This window comes from Lycorma delicatula, chromosome 9 (assembly GCF_047948215.1).
Source record: "Lycorma delicatula isolate Av1 chromosome 9, ASM4794821v1, whole genome shotgun sequence".
Classification (NCBI taxonomy): Eukaryota; Metazoa; Arthropoda; class Insecta; order Hemiptera; family Fulgoridae; genus Lycorma; species Lycorma delicatula.
Genome location: NC_134463.1, coordinates 86,941,406 through 86,961,096, shown reverse-complemented (window position 1 = coordinate 86,961,096; position 19,691 = coordinate 86,941,406). Strand labels below are relative to the sequence as shown.

Here is a 19,691-nt window from a genome sequence, read left to right as displayed (position 1 = left end):
ATTAAAAATCATCCCAAATTCCTTAGAAATCTTTAAATTCCAAAAAAATTCTGTTTCAGTTTAGTTAATTCAATTTAAATTGGAAAATGATTAAATATGACAAATTACTTTCAAAATACTAGAACTTTCTTTTTCATAAGCACTTTCGGAGCTATTTAGCAGCTTTAGATTTCTTGAGGTCTGGTGTTAATGGTGCCTATAACTACAATATTAGTAGCAGTAAATTTACTGAAGAAGATGCTGTTAATTACCTTCAAAAAGTTGTATATTGAACCTGAGTCATCATATATTTAATAACTTATCAAATAGTAATAACTTAAAAAGTTTCATGTTTAATAAGTGTTATCACATTTTATTATGTTTTTCTATGGATTAAATTGAAAAAAAGTTGGACAATCGTAATTGTAAATTAAATCACTGTCTGCGTAAATTTAGTTAACTAAATAAAGTTTATTTACTGGATTGTAAGTTATAAAAATGATTAATTGCAATCGATATAAATATTTATTGAATCTTCTAGTGTAGTACAGGAATCAAAAGAATCATGATAATATATTTGTTTACTAAATGTCAATTTTATTACTTTAATAGTTTCTACTGTTTGATTCATCTTAAATTTTGCTATTCTATATAGATCTATCTACAGATTCACTTTTGAATATATTATCATAATTACCCTATTTGCTTACATGCACTTTCTGTATAGGCTTAAAACAAAACATTTCTCGTACATCTTTCATCTTATTTTATCTCCGGTTAGGCTGCAGATCATCAATTTTTCATACTTGGAAGCACAAAATTAACATAATTCATTGTAACACTTAAAAAACCTGATAAAATAATGTTAATTTAATATCAGTTGGGACTTCAGATATTAAATTATGAGAAAGAGGTTGCAGAAATAATGCTAATTATTTATATTATGTGTTTTTTCCCCAGATTGATCATTATATACAGACAATTATCTTGGATTTTTCATTTTTACCTCAAAATGCTCCAGTCAGTTTAGTACAAGAAGGCCTTCCACCTTTTGGCAATCATACTAGTAGGGAGCTGTTAAATGTAATTAATGAATTACGTGTCGCTATCTCTGTATTATTTTCATTTCAACGGCGTCAAATTAAAGATGAAGGTTTTGTTAATGATACAAGGCACTGGCTTAGTCGACTTGTCGCTGTATTATTGAGGGTTGCAACATGGAAAGATCATATCTATTTGCTCAACCATATTCTCAGGTAATTTATTACACATTCACTAGCCTAATTGACCTCGGTCATGTAACATTGCATGAAGATAATTTCATTTTTAGTAGAGAAAAAAAATTCCTTATAAACTACTACGTGCTTTTATGGGCTAGGAAGTACTTAGATTAGCTGCAAACAATATGGAAAAAAGTAATGATTTAAAATATAGTAACTTAGATTGTGTAAACTTTTATGTTTATTACTTCAATCAGAAGAAAGAATTGTGACTGCACTTATATTATTAATTGTCATAAATAAAATTATCATTTTTAAAGTTGAACTGTGTAAAAAAGTCTTTAATTTGACAGATAGTGTCTTGTTTAAAAGACAACATTATCATTATAAAAATATAATGCTCAATGGGCCCTAGGTGATGTGGTGAATAATAATTATCTTAATCCCTTTCCGTCTGTATACTGCAAGGTCTAGGCGCTATGGTATAATCCCTTATTTGTTATTTATTCCATTGTATTTTACTGAGTTATATATTTTTTATTGATATTCTTTCAGTTAGCAGATTATATGAGTATATTAATGGAAATACCTCTATCCCTTGATATAACATTTTCATAAGAATTACATTAGTAAAACCTTTCTTATAATTGGAATAACTTTGCCAGGACTTTTCTGGATACAAAAACATTAATATGAGAAAGACTTTTTTTTTTGGTTTTTAATTTAAATGTATATCTGTTTACAGTAATTAAACACATCCACATCTGCTGTCTAGTTAGGTAACTTCTCAATTAATCTGTAAGTGAGAATGTCTTATACAAAAGTGAGATTCAGATCATCCACCCACCCAACATTTTTTTAAAATTATGTATAAATTATATTATTTATCATTTTTCCCTTTTCTGTACATTAGGTCATGACAAAGGGACATGCTTCTGACATTGTTGAAGAAAGCAGACACATGGCTTCATTTAGTGTTTAATAGTTGTACCTTATTATTTTATAATGAAGTTAACTACTCCCAGATTTTATAGAGAATTTTGTTAATTTTTCTTTCCCTTCTATCCAGTGACTATAGTGTATGTAAATTGTAAAGGGGTTCTGTAGTATGCTATGGCATCCCCTCCACTACTTTAAACATCACTCGGCAACTTGTTCTCATACCAGCAGCCATAGTAGTTTATTTCAAAAGGCTTATCAATTAATTTGTAATGACTTCCACCATATATAATTATGACATCACTATTATAGTAACAAAATATGTTCTGGTAATCTGTTATTACAAATAAAATTATTATTTTGTCAAGATGTACGTGAAGTAATTTATTTATTTCTTAGAAATATGTTTTTTTCAAGTATGTTAAACTAAGGTTTTACGGTAAATAAACAGTAACAATAATGTAATACAAAAGTATATGAGGTGAATGTTTAATGTTATGATTTTCTTTGACATTGTGTAGTTACATTTACAAAAATTTTTTCTAAATAGCACGTATGCACCAATAACTAAATATTCTTTTGAGCTTTGTAGGCCTACAAAACTACAAACTAAAAATATTAAATTGTATAAAAAAATACATAAATAAATGAAGTGTGAGTAAACGTAATATAATTATAATCATTATTAAATCTATTCTAAAAAAAAATTATTAATTGTACAAAGATATTAAGTTTGTGCTAATAAATGTTTAAATTAATTTTATTAATTAAAATGTTAATTCGTACTATATATTTATTATAAACATAAAATATAAAAAGATTTCATACAAAATAATTTATAGTAGCTCAAATAAATACAGCAGAATAAATAAATTACAGATGAAATTAATAATTAAATAACAAATTTAAATAAATAACAGCAAAAATAAATGAATATTTAGAATAAAAATTATAAAAAAGTAATAATAGATACAAGTCTGTATCATTTGTAGATTTTACTTTTGTTACAACCAGTAGCACATGTTCCGCATGCCAGGTTGTAAGAGTGGGGTAGAGAAGGCAAGTAGAGGCAGGTAGGAAGGGTCTGCCTTTAGATTTTAGATACACTATAACAACCATTCTAGCATTTAAATTGATTTGCAAAAGTATATGGTAATCCATCTTTTCAACTGTCATAATGGTTTCCACTTTTACTCTGATTGTAATTACATGACTGTTTTTGATATTTCATATCTTAGCTGGTGATACAAATATTACATTGAAAGTAGTGAAGATGGTAATATAAAAAAGTTAAAATAACATACAAAAATTTTAAACTGAACAAATTTTTTTATTATTCAACATGTATAGTTTGTTATTAATAAATGGTAATAAATTATGATCATATTTGTAATTTTAAAGATATAATCTTATTTCAGCATAATAAAAACAGCCAGGTTGATGCATATCATTTTTACATCATTAAGAAGTTATTATTTACATTTTCACACGTACAATGCATTATACTTCTATATATAATGTAATTTTTCTAGATGTTGAAAAATTGTAAAAATTATAAAATGAGTATGCATTGGATGGATTATTCTTGGTTTGCAAAATCGTTTAGATTGTGCATTTTTTATAAAAAAAATTAAGTTACATTCCAATTTGTTAAATAAATCTCTCTATTTACACGAGACCAGAAAAGGTATATAAAAGAAAGTGTGAATTTTTATTACTTTTTTCTGATTGTTGATGTACATGGTGTGTGAGAAAAGTAATGAGACTGACTTTTTACTTATCAAAGTTTTTATTTTTTTCAAACAACAGTATTATCCCCTTCAAAGTAGTTCCCTTGGACAGCTATACACCGGCAGAGTTGTTCCCACTCCTGGTAGCAGCGCTGGAAGGCTTCAACTGGTAGGGCTTTTAACCGGTCGGTCACAGTCTTTTGAATGTTCTCTAGAGTTCCAAAATGATGTCCTTTTAAGACATGTTTCAATTTCAGGGAAAGGAAAAAGTCACAAGGACTCAAATCAGGTGAATAGGGGGGTTGAGAAATTGCAGGAATGCGTTTTGAGGTCAAAATTTTCCTGGTGGAAATGGACGTGTGACACGGGGCATTGTCATGATGAAGCATCCAGTTGTCTGCAATGTCTGGTCTCACGTGAATCACTCTTTTCCTGAGTCTTTCAAGAACACCTTTGTAAAACACTTGGTTGACAGTTTGTCCTGGAGGAACAAATTCTTTATGCATGATACCCCTACTGTTAAAAAAGCAAACCGGCACAGCTTTGATTCTTGATTTGCTGATTCAACATTTTTTTGGTCGAGGATATGATGAAGTGTGCCATTGTTCGCTTTGCCGCTTTGTTTTAGGATTGTACTCAGATAGCCAGGATTCATCACCTGTGATCACACGATTGAAGAATTCTTGGTCGTTGTCAATCGTCTCAAGAAGATCAATGCATACATTTCTTCGATTGTCCTGTTCCGTTGTGAGGTTTTTCGGCACCCATTTCACACAAACCTTTCACATGTCCAAATTGTCTGTCAAAAACGGTGAAAGCGTTTAAATTTAACCGTTCACTCATCATCCTTATTGTTAAACAACAGTCTGATCTCACAAGAACCCTCACACGTTCCAAAAATTATTTGTGCCGGCGGACAACTTGCGCTCTTGATAAGCAATGTTCCCCGTAGGCCTGTTCCAACTTTTCAAAGGTCACACTCGCTGATTCCCCAAGTTTAACACAAAACTTGATTGCACAATGTCGCTCTAAATGATGCTCCATTTTCATAACACAACTTCACTGATTGTGCTGTCAAAAATAATGTGTTGGCTGAACGAAGTTGAAACTCGTACTGAGCATGTGAAAGGGATTAACAAACCGGTCTCGCACAGACCGGTAGATACAACATTGCCAGATCGCTTGCAGTGTTACCAATCTGATTACGTTTTTTACACATCTTGTACACTGATGAGAAAACTAGAATTTGTGTATTTGTTCTGAAGTAGCCTGCAATTGATTTTATGAATCAAGGAAACTATAATTATTTATTATTTAATGAATGAATAAGTACTTAATATATAAAAAAATTTGCTTATTATATCCAGATAAACAGATTATTATTATTATTATTATTAGTTAAAATTGTATTTATTTATTTGTACAGTAGTAACAGGTTTATGCCCATTTACAGTTACTAAATGGATGATAATGAATTCTGCTGTAGTATGTGAAAAATGGCATGCCTTACTGGGATTCAAACTCGAATCTATTCTGTTTAAGGCATATGTAATTCTTAGAATGTTCTACAGCAACACTTCATTGATCTTTATATTTTTTCTTGTTATTAATGCTTAATATACCAGTGGCCAAAAAGATAATTGAGTTTTACTACTTTTATTACAGATTATGCAAAGAATGCAAAGGTTTTGTAAATGTCAAATATTTTGTGTTGTTTCAGAAAGGGTTTTATTAAATTTTTTTATATTATACTTTAAACAGTAATGTTTTTTTCATTCTTTATTGTGTCTGACATTAATGAATCAAATTTGAAAGTAATGTTGTTAACTTAACAGCCAGCTCTATGGTTACATGGCAAAGAATTTACTTGTAGAACTGAATAAATATCTGCAATTTGGGGGCCTGTCATAATGATGCACAATAAAAAAATAAAAATAAAAAAAAAGCAATAATATTAATATTATAAATGAACAAATACAATTTGAAAATGATGAATAGATTCAGAAAGTATTAGAATTCATTTATTTATAGTTCATCCAGTAGATATCAGTATGCGTTATTAAAATTTACCACCATTACCGGTTTACAAACTAACCAAAATGAGATGAGACAACATTCTTCTTTTTAAATTTATTTTAATTTTTACATCTGATGAAATGGTGTGCACTGTGAAAGTACTGATGTTAATTATTATAGTGAATATTTAAAAAAAAATTATTATTATTATTGATTCACAATAATATATCGCTTCATAATCTCACATTCATTTGTAAGCCGTAAATGAACTAATTGTTTTTCTTGAAAATAATTTAAGTTTTTAACTAATTTAAAAATAAGAAAATATGTAATATCAATATATGTTTTTAAAAAAATATTTAGCTTTTCTGATATTTTGATAATTATTTCTTTATGAAAAACAGTTTTTTTTTTAGTTTAAAATAAAATAGTTGATTTTAATTTAATATTTGTTAATACCAACAACTGTAATTAGCGTGTTTTTCAAATATTCATGTTATGTTAAATAGGTTTAAAAATAATAAGTTTTTAAAAATGTTTTAGTAAGAAAAAATTTCAAGAAATCATTGATTAAAATGTAAAATTAATCTTCATTTCTCTAAATAGTTTATCCATTTCTACTTTTCTTTATTTAGTATTTAAATAATATTCACTTTATATGTTGTATATTTTCATCTATTATTGAAAACATTTCTTGTTGTGCATTGTTATTTTATCAGATTAATGAATATAATACACTTTAAGAATAAACTTTGTTTTTAATTTCAGGTATTTCTTTACAGTTGATTTCAATGTAAGTAAGGTTTCTGTTTTTTTAACAACTTCTGGCTGTAGGTTTTTCTAATAAATATTTAATGTTTTGGACATAATTCATTTAATGATTGTTTTATGTATGTAGTGCATCAAAATATTTTTCTTATAACACTACTGACAGTTGTATATCTTTCAAACATCTGTATGATGACAGATATTAAATATTGTATACTGAAATAATACAGTATAAGTAAAAATTTTTCTTCTTATAATATTAATAAAAAACAGGTACCTCTTTCCTATCACATATACTAAATTTTTTTCTGCACGTGCTGGAATACATTTGCCCTGATTACTTTTCTGTTAAAATCAAAACTGTTTAAAACAAACCTGTATAAATTAAGATTTGTATTTGATTTGCAGATTTTTAGTTGTATTTCAAATGAACCTTGGTATGTTAAATAAATTTACTAGTTTTGTTTGTTACTTTCAGTTCACTGGTAATTGTTATTACATATTTGTTTTCTAATTGAATAGATGTCCAGCTGGAGTTGGTAAATGGGCTGCATCTTTTATCCAATCGCCGATGCCATCTCCAAATTCTCCATTTAGCATAGCACATCTAGATCATCTGATAACAACAGTTGCTAGTTTGTTATTGCCTATTAATGAAAGGGATCAATTTTTGATGCAGGTATTATATTTAATTAATTATGTTAACTTAGTTACAAATAGATGAGTGTTTAATGAGAAAATATTATATGTTTCATGTTATTAGAAACTCTCTGTCAAATTGTTTTGCTCAACAGAAATTTCTTATTGCCATAAACTATATTTTATATCTTATGAAAATAGATTTAAATCTATTTTGAGATTCAGAAATTATTTGCTTATATTTAACTGTAATCAGTTTTATCATGTTTAGAAGACAGAATACTACATTATTTGGTTCTTTTTATGACAGTTATTACCAGTGTTAAACATAATATCTTTATCTAAATAATAATATTTCTTGATTAAATTAATCTTTTTTTGTAATTTCAGTGGAGCAATAATTCTAGTATTGAAGGCGAGTCATTATGGGTTGTTGTTGATTCTGATGGAGAAGATGTCCAAGATACAGATGGAGCTTGTCATAATATGTTAAGGGAAAGCGATATTGTTGATATGTTTAATCAAATTCCATTTGATGCTATATTCCGTCAGGTAAATTCTAATTATGTAGTTTTATCTCTAGTAGAGATATCTATAATTTTACATTCTTATCTATCCGACTTAGATAATTATTTATCAGGCATCTAGTCTCAACATATCTCTTGTATCTTATATCATAGATTATTTCCATAATCTATTTTAACCCTTATCTTTTCTATAATTTATTTGTTCTCTACTTTTTTTAAAAAAATACTTGATTCAAAATGTCTTTAATTTATGACCTACCAACTTTGTCCTGCTGGAAAATTTCACCGTAGAATTTTTTCTGTTTGATAATGTATGCATTTCACATCTTAGTCTACCTTACTTTTTTATATTCCTTTATACTGCTATACTTGAAAAATCTTTCCCTTGCATTCTGTACTTATATACAAGCCTTAAAAATTTAATCTGAATCTGTGTTCAATTTATATGTTTCTCTAATCATTCATAATGTTGTAAGTTTCATGTATGCACATTTTGATTTGTTTATTTTAGTTGTGCAGACATTCTCTGTAAGACATCCTTTTGTTTTAGCTATTTAAAAAACAAAATAAAAGAATGACAGACATAATGTTACTGTTAGTAATCATTTATTTTCAAAATTGTGTGTTAAATTGTTTTTAACAATGGTTATATCATTGGTGAAATGGCGAATTCTTTACAATCTAAAGGTTCCACAGTTGCTTTTATTTTTATACTGATTCTGAGTCTTTATGATTCGGAAATATGTATAATAATAATTACCATTGTAAAGGTCAAAAAATTGTTCAATTATGTGTGATAGGCAATTGTTTTAAAAATCTCCCTCATGTGATTATTTTTAATGTATTGCTACTTCTGGCTGAGTTATTCTAAAAAATTAAAATTATGTACTTGCAATATTTTGGGGATAAAAATTTTGAAAATTTTTTGTTAAAAATATGACAGCAGGAAGCTGTTGTCATATGTGGCTAATGATTACATGGATCAGTATTGCTAAAAATTTGGAAAAACAGTTCTGTTATTTAAAGAAGTAATTAAGTATTTTTAATTTTTTCTATTTATTTGTTATTTTTTATTTTTAGGTTTTACATATTAAACAGAAAGATAATCAGGATGAATATGACAACACTTTATTAAGTGATCATAAAATTTTGAAATTATTTGCATTCTCTACTGTCTTATTAAATCTATTTGAGAAAGGGCTTACCACTTACAGCGGAATAAAATATAAACAATTCTCTAAACGACTAGGTCGACTTGTTCGTCACACTACACAGTATTGTACAGATCAGTTTCAGACATTCCAGTAAGTAATTATGTTAATGTATCTCATTGAAAGCTGTTAATAATCTCAAAATATTTACAGTTGGAGATATCACTGATTAGTTGAAAACCTAATTTTATTTAGTTGTGATAATTAAAAACTACATTAATTTTATTTGCTTATTAACTGGTAATTTTTTTTATCTCAATTGCATAATTTTTTATGACTTAAGGGTGGCATTCAGAAAAAAGTTACACAATTGAAAATTATGGATGAGTTTAACATTTTTTTTGTTAATAGTTTATTTATTAATGTTCATATTACAATTTTTAGATTTTTATGTAAAATCTATATTTTAATCATAAATACATCATCCATTTCCAACTAGTAATTTATATTCAGTCTACACTTCATTATTTTTTTTTAATAAAAATCAGTCTTAAAAATTATGTTTTTCCCATAAGAAATATTTTTTTTTATATTATTAAAAATGATGATAAAAATTAAAAGGAATTATGCAAAGGTGATTGCATGGCTAGAAACTAGATTTTCTAGTTACCAGCCATGTAACTATGCCACTAGGCATGCAACTAGCTATGCTTAAGCTATGCAACTAGCCATTGAAACTAGACCTTCTAGTTTCCAGTGGAATACAATATGTAGTTATATAGTTTAAAAATAAGAAATACATTTTTCTTCTTTTTGAGCAGGTTTTTTTTTAATAAAAAAGAGGAATTTTTAAACCAATAAAAACTAATCTAAGGCTAGTACTGTAACTACATGTAAGGTATTTTTTTTTGCATCTTCTAACCCTATTATCACTAAGATATTTTTCATTGTGTAACTAAACTATAATAATATAGTGCATGTATTAACTTGTCTCAATACTTCCCATACTACTTAACAGGGATCACAATTTGAAAGAGACTCTGATGGAAAATTAAGATACTAGAAAGATGATGAACACAATAGCATTGATATACACGTATTGTTTGATGTGATAGTATTTATACAACTGTGTAAACATTAATTCTGTCAAATAACATGGTCTGCATTCTTAAAGATTTTTATAATTTTGACAGTTGACTGGATTAGCACTTAAAAAGTATTATTAATTTATTTTTAACTAGAGGAGTTTTGCCTCCCTGTTGCTTCATCTGTCCATCTTTCTTTTGTAATGAAAATATTAAGAGAGTGCTAAATGTTTTTAAGCAAGTAACAAGAGACTCATCACCAAATCTCATTATATTTTTTTATTAAAATGCCTAAACATGTAGGTGTTGTTATACTTAAGATTAATTGCTTGTTACAGTTTCTATACTTGAGGGTATGAATAAATCAAAAAGTAATTATTATATTAAAAGGCTTTTTTTTAAAATTAAAGGGAGTTTAATAATTATATAAAACTGTACTAATGATGATCGAGATAATTAGTCTTCAGATAAATTGAACTCACAGAAACGTGCTTGAATTGTATGCTAACCTTTGTTTTATTGTATGTTTAAAAAGAAACTAAAGAATATTAAAAAAAAATTCTTTTGTAAAGTTTGTCTATTACTATATTTATAATACTTTAACCATATTGTTGATATTGATTTTAAGACATTTACATTTTACTTTTAATAACCATGTTTCCTAATTCTTCGTAATTTTCATAGTTGTACAAGGCAAGTATCTGGTTTAAGATATAAAAAAAGTGGTTTTTAATTAAGTGGTTTTAATTTGTGCAACATTAGGTTTATGTAGAGAAAACTGGATCAGAGATTATCCAGTAAAATAATTCTACTTTTGAACCATTCAATTTGGTTTTTGGATATCCAGTTCTACATAATCCAGAACACAATCCCACTGGGTGATATTTCATGACTTTAGTGTTGATCAGTATATTTTTAGAGCTTTATGATACGTATCCTTCATTGATAGTGATTCTGTGGTTAAGAAAGTATTATCTATTTTCAATATCAGAAAATGGCAGATGTAATTTCCCTATGGAATATCATAATTATTCATTAATTATTGTATAAAAAATTACATCATTGGCTAACTTTACTTGCAAACAGATCATAACATCTGGCTACAAATTTAAAAAAATTACCCATGAATTTCTGCCACAGAATTGATTTTCATTGTTAGTTATAGAATTACTATTTGAATTTCACAGGTGGTAAGATTGTTAGTTTTAGATTTACTATAATTATACTATAAGACATGTAACAATATTACATCTGCACTAATATTCCCTGCCGATTCCTAGCCGATTTATCAGTAAATATGCTAGTAACATGTCATCTTTTGGGTCCTATGAAAAATTAACTGTTATTTAAAACTAAAAAAAAATAACTTAGAGAATGTTCCTTTTGTGTTGTCATTTAATGTTAAAAATATCAGTGTTAATGGAAGTACGAGTATTATCATTTATTACATCCAGTAATTTTAGTTGATCTTTTTTAATAAAAAAATAGTATCCTTCATTGATAGTGATTCTGTGGTTAAGAAAGTATTATCTATTTTCAATATCAGAAAATGGCAGATGTAATTTCCCTATGGAATATCATAATTATTCATTAATTATTGTATAAAAAATTACATCATTGGCTAACTTTACTTGCAAACAGATCATAACATCTGGCTACAAATTTTAAAAAATTACCCATGAATTTCTGCCACAGAATTGATTTTCATTGTTAGTTATAGAATTACTATTTGAATTTCACAGGTGGTAAGATTGTTAGTTTTAGATTTACTATAATTATACTATAAGACATGTAACAATATTACATCTGCACTAATATTCCCTGCCGATTCCTAGCCGATTTATCAGTAAATATGCTAGTAACATGTCATCTTTTGGGTCCTATGAAAAATTAACTGTTATTTAAAACTAAAAAAAAATAACTTAGAGAATGTTCCTTTTGTGTTGTCATTTAATGTTAAAAATATCAGTGTTAATGGAAGTACGAGTATTATCATTTATTACATCCAGTAATTTTAGTTGATCTTTTTTAATAAAAAAATAATGATTGTAACTTCCAGCAACGTGCTCATTAAAAAAAATTAGTAATTTAGTACAATAAAATTAGTAATGTTTTTTAGTACAATAATATTACAGTAACAGTAAACTACATCTCTCAACAATTGAATTTGAAGGGAGTTGGTTGGTACAACATAAAATAAATATTAAAGTGATAAACTGTATCACCTTTTCTGATGATGCTTTAACACTTGGAATGTCTTAGGATGCAGCATCTTTTAGATTAAAATTAATGAAGTAGGAAAATAAATCAACAGTGGTGTAAGCCATGTTTAATAAATCGGTTCCTATATATCATTGAAGTTAAATAACTGTTTCACTGTATTCCACTGGACTTTATTAATGGCTGATGATCATTGCATGTAAAATTTATTTTAAAAAAATAACATTTATTTAAAATAAAACAGTTAAAAACAGGATCAAGTCAGTCAGCTTTGTGTTTTCGAAAAGTTATAAATTTAAAGTTACTGCATGCTTTTTTCTGTTGTATTTATGATGTGGTAAGCATATTTTCTCTACTTTTTTGTTTCCAGAACTGAATGTGTTGCTACAATTCGTGAATGTGATCGTGATTTGGCTATGTTGGAAAGATTACATGTCGAATATGATGCATTATTTATGCGAGCTGTTCGTATATTACATGACAGCCCTGGTCATGTTGCTTGGCAATTTCTTGCTGTTTTACCTTTTTCTCACATATCTTCAAATATGTTATGGGAAATATTCTTTTATCTTTTGCAGTATGATTGTCAGCATGTTACAGGTCTGTATAATGTTTCATTTTAATAGTACTCTATTTAAAATATACTGGGAGAGCCATGAAAAAGTAGCCCTGCCAGAATGTATAATAATGAGTAGAATATTAACTTTATAAGTCTGCCTACAGGACATTGGCTTAGAAAATTGGTACAAAGGAAGGGGACATATATTTCTTCATAACAACTCCCCTCTTGTGAGTTGCATGATCAATCCTCCCTTCCTTCCCTTCCATGTTCCGACCATCTGTTATTTGCTGAGTTCAAGAAGGTAAGGTGTGTTGCGGTGTGCTTATGTTAGTGATTTATTTGATACCAGAACAAGTGAATATTGTAGGTGTCATACGTAAGAAGTGGTTCTTTGAAGGAAACACAGGAGTTATTCTGTAAAGCATTTCCTAATTGTCCTATCCCAGCTAAATGTAGGATTCAGCAATTTGTGAAGAAATGGCACCAAACAAGATCTGTTGTAAAAGCACCAAATTTCAGGGCACCATCTGTCTGCACTCCTTAACTTTGTGGAGCCTTTCTGAAGTGATGCTTCATAGTCCTCAAAAGTGTACCAGAAAACTTATCACAACAGGTCGAGGTGAGCAGAACAATCTGCAGACATGTCCTGAGGAGTTTGAAGTTGAAACTGTACCACATCACAGTTATACAATATTTGAAGGAACGAACATGATAAGGGAAAATGTGTGACTTTTTGTTGCTGGTTTTCGGATATGCTTGCAGATGGGAAATTGTACCCGTTATGCTTATCATGTCAGACAAGGCATGGTTTCGTAATCATGATTTATCAGAAAAAACACACCTAATACACAAGGTACCCATACATGACCAGAAGATAGGTATGTGGTGTGATGTGCTTGCCATGCATGTTATTGATCCAATATTTTTTGGCACTATAGTCAGCACAGATTTCTACCTCATCCATTTTGGATGACTTTGCTCAGCAGCTGACAGAAGAAGATTGTGAGTTCTGCTTTTTGCAGAAGAATGGGGTGACCTGTCACACATTTGAGAAGTCACATGCTTGTATTCATAATCTGTTTACTGTCAAGTGTTGAGTGAAGAGTGAGTAAAGGCTTAAATTTATGGGAAAGTTGAAAGGATGAATGTATCAAAATAATCCACACACAATTGATGAACTGAAGGAGAATATCAGGATGTGCATTATAAGTATTACCCTGGTGGAATTGATGCAGGTATACCTGCATTTGTTAAACCGTGTACACAAGTTTTTAGCTGTTGGTGGAGACCATTTTCCGTATTTACTCTGAAGATTAGTGCAGGTATGTTAGTTCTTAATATATGTTACTGTAGGTATTGGTGGGCTACTTTTTTGTAACCCACCTGTGAATGTAAACCAATCATATTTTTTTAATTTCAAAAAATTAATACTTTACTGTTATCTGTAACTCTCCATTATTGATCAGTGAAAATTTATTACTGTTCATTAGTCAGATTGATATTATGTTCTGTTAATATTGCTTTTTTGTTATAAACACTTTTTTTATAACCCACTGGGTTGGCCTAGAGGTAAAAACTTGTCATCGTAAATCATCTGATTTCAAAGTTTAGAGTTCTCAGGTTCAAATCCTAATAAAAGTAGCTTTTATTCGATTTTAATGCTAGATCTTTGGTAGATGGATTTCAATTAAACACAAGTTTCAGGTACTTTTGGCCTGACTACACCTCACTCACAGGTCATGGCTGCCTACAGGCCCCGAAACCAGAAAGCTGCATGGGAAATCTGGAGACTTCATAAGAAAATAAATAACACTTTTTTATTTGCATATCTTAGTTTTCCCCAATAACATTTTGGGAGGTGGATCAAACATTCTATTATCAGAAGAATAGCTTCAGCACTTGCTTGAGGTTTGGTTAAGTTAAATTAATATGTTTAGAATGTTTTTTATACCTACAATTAGTTATAATAAAACATGTGATATTTATGTAGAACAAGCCTTTCAATTTTTGCATTGAAAGGATTTAATTATAAAAAAAGTATTGAATAAGTTAGACCTTCATGAAAAAAGGTGTATGAATACGTTGATCTTTCACACTTCAGGTCATTTGTCAAGAGATTTATCTCTTTTAATTTTTTTGGATTATTCAAGCTATAATTACTAATGTTATACTATTTAAAAAGATATTCTTTTCAAGTGCATATAATAAAACATTTGTTTGTTGTATTATGTTAAATAAGTTGGAAGTTCAACTACATAATGCATATATGAAATGAAACTATTTTACTTATTAGGAGCATAAATTATTGAAAAAGCTCTTATCTTATGCTTGAGGAGAACTAAAAACAGTTGTAGCTAAGCTAAATAAGATATAAGTTTGGATCCAAGGCATCCAAAGTTTGACGCACTAAGAAATGTGAAGAGTGAATTGATTTCATTCTGTCTTCATCGCTGAGTCCAGCACATCTGTTGCACAGCTACATGTCAAAACCAATGGTATTTATCTATTAACCTTTGGAATTAACATATTATCTATTAACATCCAATTACAATTGTTGTAAGTTTTTTGGATGTGAGATAATTCTAAAGCATATGATAAATGCCAAGCCTGATTGGGATTTAAACCCAGAATCTTCTACATAAAAGACTGAGACACTACCACTCTGCCACAGAATATTGCGGGATAGTGGAAATGTAGGTGATGTAATACTTGGGGAGAACCAAAAACGGTTGTAGTTGAGCTAAATAAGGTTATCTGACCTTATTTTAAGGTTATAAGTCACTACTTTATAAGTAGTGACAGCTTATCACAGAACTGGCTGTATATTGAGCCTTTTATTATGTAGAAAGCTACCCTAATTATTGTCTTTTGTGTCTCAGATGTTTTACATATGTAACAACTATAAAAAACATGTAGGTAAATAATTTAAAGAAACTAATAATTCCATTCCTTCTGTCGAAAAACAATGCTTACATAAATTGCCTCCACTCAGCAAGGGGTTTATTCAAATTTAAAAAGTGTTTTGTTTTTTTGTTGTGTGCTTATTTTGGTTGAAATTGTGTAATAATTATACTGGATTAACGTGCAATATATTTCATTTTTGTTTAATAGCGTTGAAATAACATTTGGGAACTTAATTTGTTAAACTACAATGGCTGTTGAAAATCATAAAATGCAGCAAATTTGTTCATACTTTCCAAAAATAAACACAGTCTATTTCTTTTAATTTTTTAATTTTCTTATTGTGGCAGTTAAGTGCAGACGGTGGAATGTAGTACTAAAGTTGAAACAAGTAAGTAGGATTTGGGTATAGAGCTGTGATGGTTAGAGTTTATTTAAACTGGATCATCATCCAGGTTTTCTTGGTTACCATTGTTTTGTCCCTGACCAATTTTCATACCTGAAATACAGAAGCCTGAATTAAATTGTTCACTACTTAAAGTAATGTTTAATTCATACCACAAACTTATTTATTTTTTCAGCATCAGTCGAGTGATGCCCAGTAATAGATGATAATGAATCTTTTAGTTTGTGTAAATGGGTCCCTGAGTGGAGCATATTTAATCTAGCATTTTTAATTCGAGTGGAGAGTATTTTAATCTAAAAGGATTTTTATTTTATGGAACAGAGACATAGTTCTTTGATTATATTTATTGAAAATCTGTTACAGATAATGATGATAACATTGATGAGTCTCAGTTACCGCAGCAGTCGCAACAAAAATCACAATCACAAGAGCGATTATTGGATTTATTAAGTGAATTATTTGATGCAGAAGTATATTACTTATTGACAACTATTACTAATATGGCACTTGGAAGATCACAACATGATTGGCCATTTATACAAGCAGCCACATTGCATTTGCTTCAGGTATGTATTTTCCTTATATAGCTATTATGTTAGAAGTTAATAATTTGTATCTATTTACTACCACCTTCTTTGGTAGTCTTTATTTTCCATGTTAGCATATTTAATTTAATATTACTCATCACTCATATTCTTTTGTAAATATGTACTTATAAATTTTGGGAATTTTGTGCATAGGGCATTAGAATTTTATTTCTCCTTAAAAGAGGTTTAAAACTTTTATGATGTTAATTATATTATTTTAATATTCCCAATAACTGATATTATTATTTTTAAATAAACGATTAAATGGAGTAATAAAACAAAACTCACTGTTTGAGAGTTGTCTTTTCAGTCCTTGACCATTACAAGTCTAAACTTACAATTTTCTAAATCAAATTAAAAATAAAAAAAGTATTCTTGATTTAATTATAATTTATGGATTGTTACAGATCCTGTAACAATAATAATACTTATTGTACAAAATGATCAGTTAATAAATTTAAAAAAAAATTTTAATATAATAAATGTCCATTTGATCACAGATCAAGTATAATTAAATTTTATGTTTTCAAATTTAGGTATATTTGAGAATTTAAAGTAAGTATAGCCAAGATACCAGTTCGAGATTTTTTCCAATATTATACCACCTTAATTTTGTTATTTATGAATTTTGTGTACAGGTGTTTCATTTTAATCGCTCCAGGAAATTTTCTCGTAAACTACACGGTACAAAAAAGAATTACCTAAACAAAAGTTACTCAGTTTGGAGGGGGACACCTCATAGTGACCTTTGATTTGACCTTGACCTTATTTCAAGGTTAAACAATTTTTCAAATGGAATGACCTATTTTTTACCCCGCCAATGAAAATATTATATTGGAAGGAATAGGATGGTATCTAAATGATTTGGTTGATAAGCATGAAATTGTTGAAGTATTTATTTTCTAATTTAAGCTTTAATTTTGTCTGGAAGCTTATATTTGCCATAGAATTTCCTATCAGCTGCTAATACTTAAAGTTAGCTGATATATTTGAGCACAAATGTTTTTACAATGTTTTCCGTTTGTTAATGCAAGGTGTTTTATTTTTTCAGTTTATTATGATGGCCTTAGGATTTTAAATATTTAAAAGTAACATACTAACCGGTATAAAGGTTTGTTGGTTTAGGGTTTGGGAGATTCAAATTACTAATTCATCGAGTGACAGCTTTCAATTTTATCTATATGCATTTAGATTATTTTACACTGTTTACTCTTCCAGTTACTTCAGAACACAAATATTTCACTTGCTGTTAAGTCTTGAATTTATCCGTTTTATATTTCATGGATTAATTATTTGTATTGTATAAAATTGTAACATGTTTGATATCGATTGAAAATAATGTTATTTTATTATAGATTGGTTTTCTGAATGAAGGAACTAGAGATACTTGTTCAAAGTCTGCTCGAATAATGCTTACTAATTTAACCAATAAGTATCCTATGCTTATCTCTGTTATTGTTGATAAATTTAAAACTTCACAGTGTGGAAATGTAAGTATTAGGCTTTAATTTTCTGGTTTTATGGTTAATCTTAAAAATATAGTAAAAATATTGTGTAATGTTTCTCAAGAGAATAAAAAAAAAAATTTATTAAAGGGGAAATATGGTAATTGTGAAATGTAAAAATCAGGTGTTTTTTGACTTCATGTGTAATAGAAGTAATCTTGCCATTATTTCACAATTTTCTAATAATAGCTAAACTGTGCACATATTAGAGCATATTATTTTCATTATTCACTATTTCCTGTGATTTCTGTTAACCAGTTGATTACGGTAATTTAAAATATTTACTATGAATTTATATATATGCAATTATTCTAATCTTATATTTTTAAATTTATTGTAATACAATGTAAGGCTGTCAGATCCATGAATTAATTTTTAATTTAAAAAATCTGTCGGCTTGCTTAATGAAAAAAATGTTCATTGAATATAAAAATCACCTGCAAGTGATTAAACAAAATGGATATTTTCCACTATATAACTGTATGGTGTAAACCTTTTTCTATAGAAGTCAGGTATTAAAGTAACAGCTCAACTGTAAGCATCGAACAAAGAGAAATTTGAGTCAGATGAATAGGATACATCATAGAGCTCTTCTGGATGTAGTGTCCGCTTACTGCACAGTCTCTTATGAGGTGTGCATATTGGCCTCACTTATGGAGGTACAGGGCAGAGGAGATGAGAGAGATAGCAAACGGTGTGAGCAGGCAGGAGGCTAGAGAAAGACTGATGACAAATTGAAAGAATAGATGGAGAGAAAGAGAGTGAGGGGGTGGCCCGATGGACAAAGGAGCTTATCCCAAATTTGGAGGCATGGAACAGGCAGAAATTTGGTGAAGTTAATTATTACATCACACAAATAATGGCTGGGCATGGTAATTTTGAAAATTATCTGAACAAAATCGGAAGAAGAGAAACATCCTTGTGCATGTTCTGTGAGGAAGATGATTCTGTTGAACAAACAGCCTTTAGATGCCATAGGTGGAACATCCAGAGAAGTAGAGCTGGAATTAGCAAGTGAATACCTGAGAATCTAGTAGAATATACGTTCACAAAAGAAGAACATTCGAGGCGTGTTGAGGAATTTACAACAGAAATGATCTGAATCAAGGACCAGGAGGAACATCATCAGGGATTTTAGCATAGGGTCAGGTGGATAGCCCAAGTCTTAAGGACTGACATGCGTAGGTTTGTCAGTTCCAGTGATCTACTGGGGACTCCAGGAGACTAGATAGGTCAATAAATGAGAAAAGACCCGACACTGTGTTAGGCAGAAATGTCTGGACATGTCATCAAGATGGGCACAAAAGAGAAAACTCAATAGAGCTGACTGGCGAGCCGACCTGCTATGCTGGACATACAGTTGGTAGGTGGGGAGGCTTGTTTGAGTATAACGCCACTCCTCTGGGTGGCGTTATACTTACTAGTTGGACTGACCCAGAGGAGTAGAGGAAAAAAA

General features: G+C 29.1%; 1 protein-coding gene across 2 annotated transcripts in view; it reads left to right on the top strand.

The window, feature by feature from the left end:
* Epg5 (ectopic P-granules autophagy protein 5) overlaps positions 1 to 19,691 on the top strand; it is a 239,997-nt gene that overhangs the window by 26,533 nt on the left and 193,773 nt on the right. For both annotated transcript variants that reach the window (XM_075375997.1, XM_075375996.1), the window contains exons 4-10: positions 940 to 1,235; positions 7,175 to 7,331; positions 7,682 to 7,843; positions 8,899 to 9,122; positions 12,645 to 12,874; positions 16,507 to 16,709; positions 18,086 to 18,220. In XM_075375997.1, coding sequence (XP_075232112.1) covers positions 940 to 1,235; positions 7,175 to 7,331; positions 7,682 to 7,843; positions 8,899 to 9,122; positions 12,645 to 12,874; positions 16,507 to 16,709; positions 18,086 to 18,220 — 1,407 coding nt within the window. The remainder of the gene's footprint in view (positions 1 to 939; positions 1,236 to 7,174; positions 7,332 to 7,681; positions 7,844 to 8,898; positions 9,123 to 12,644; positions 12,875 to 16,506; positions 16,710 to 18,085; positions 18,221 to 19,691) is intronic.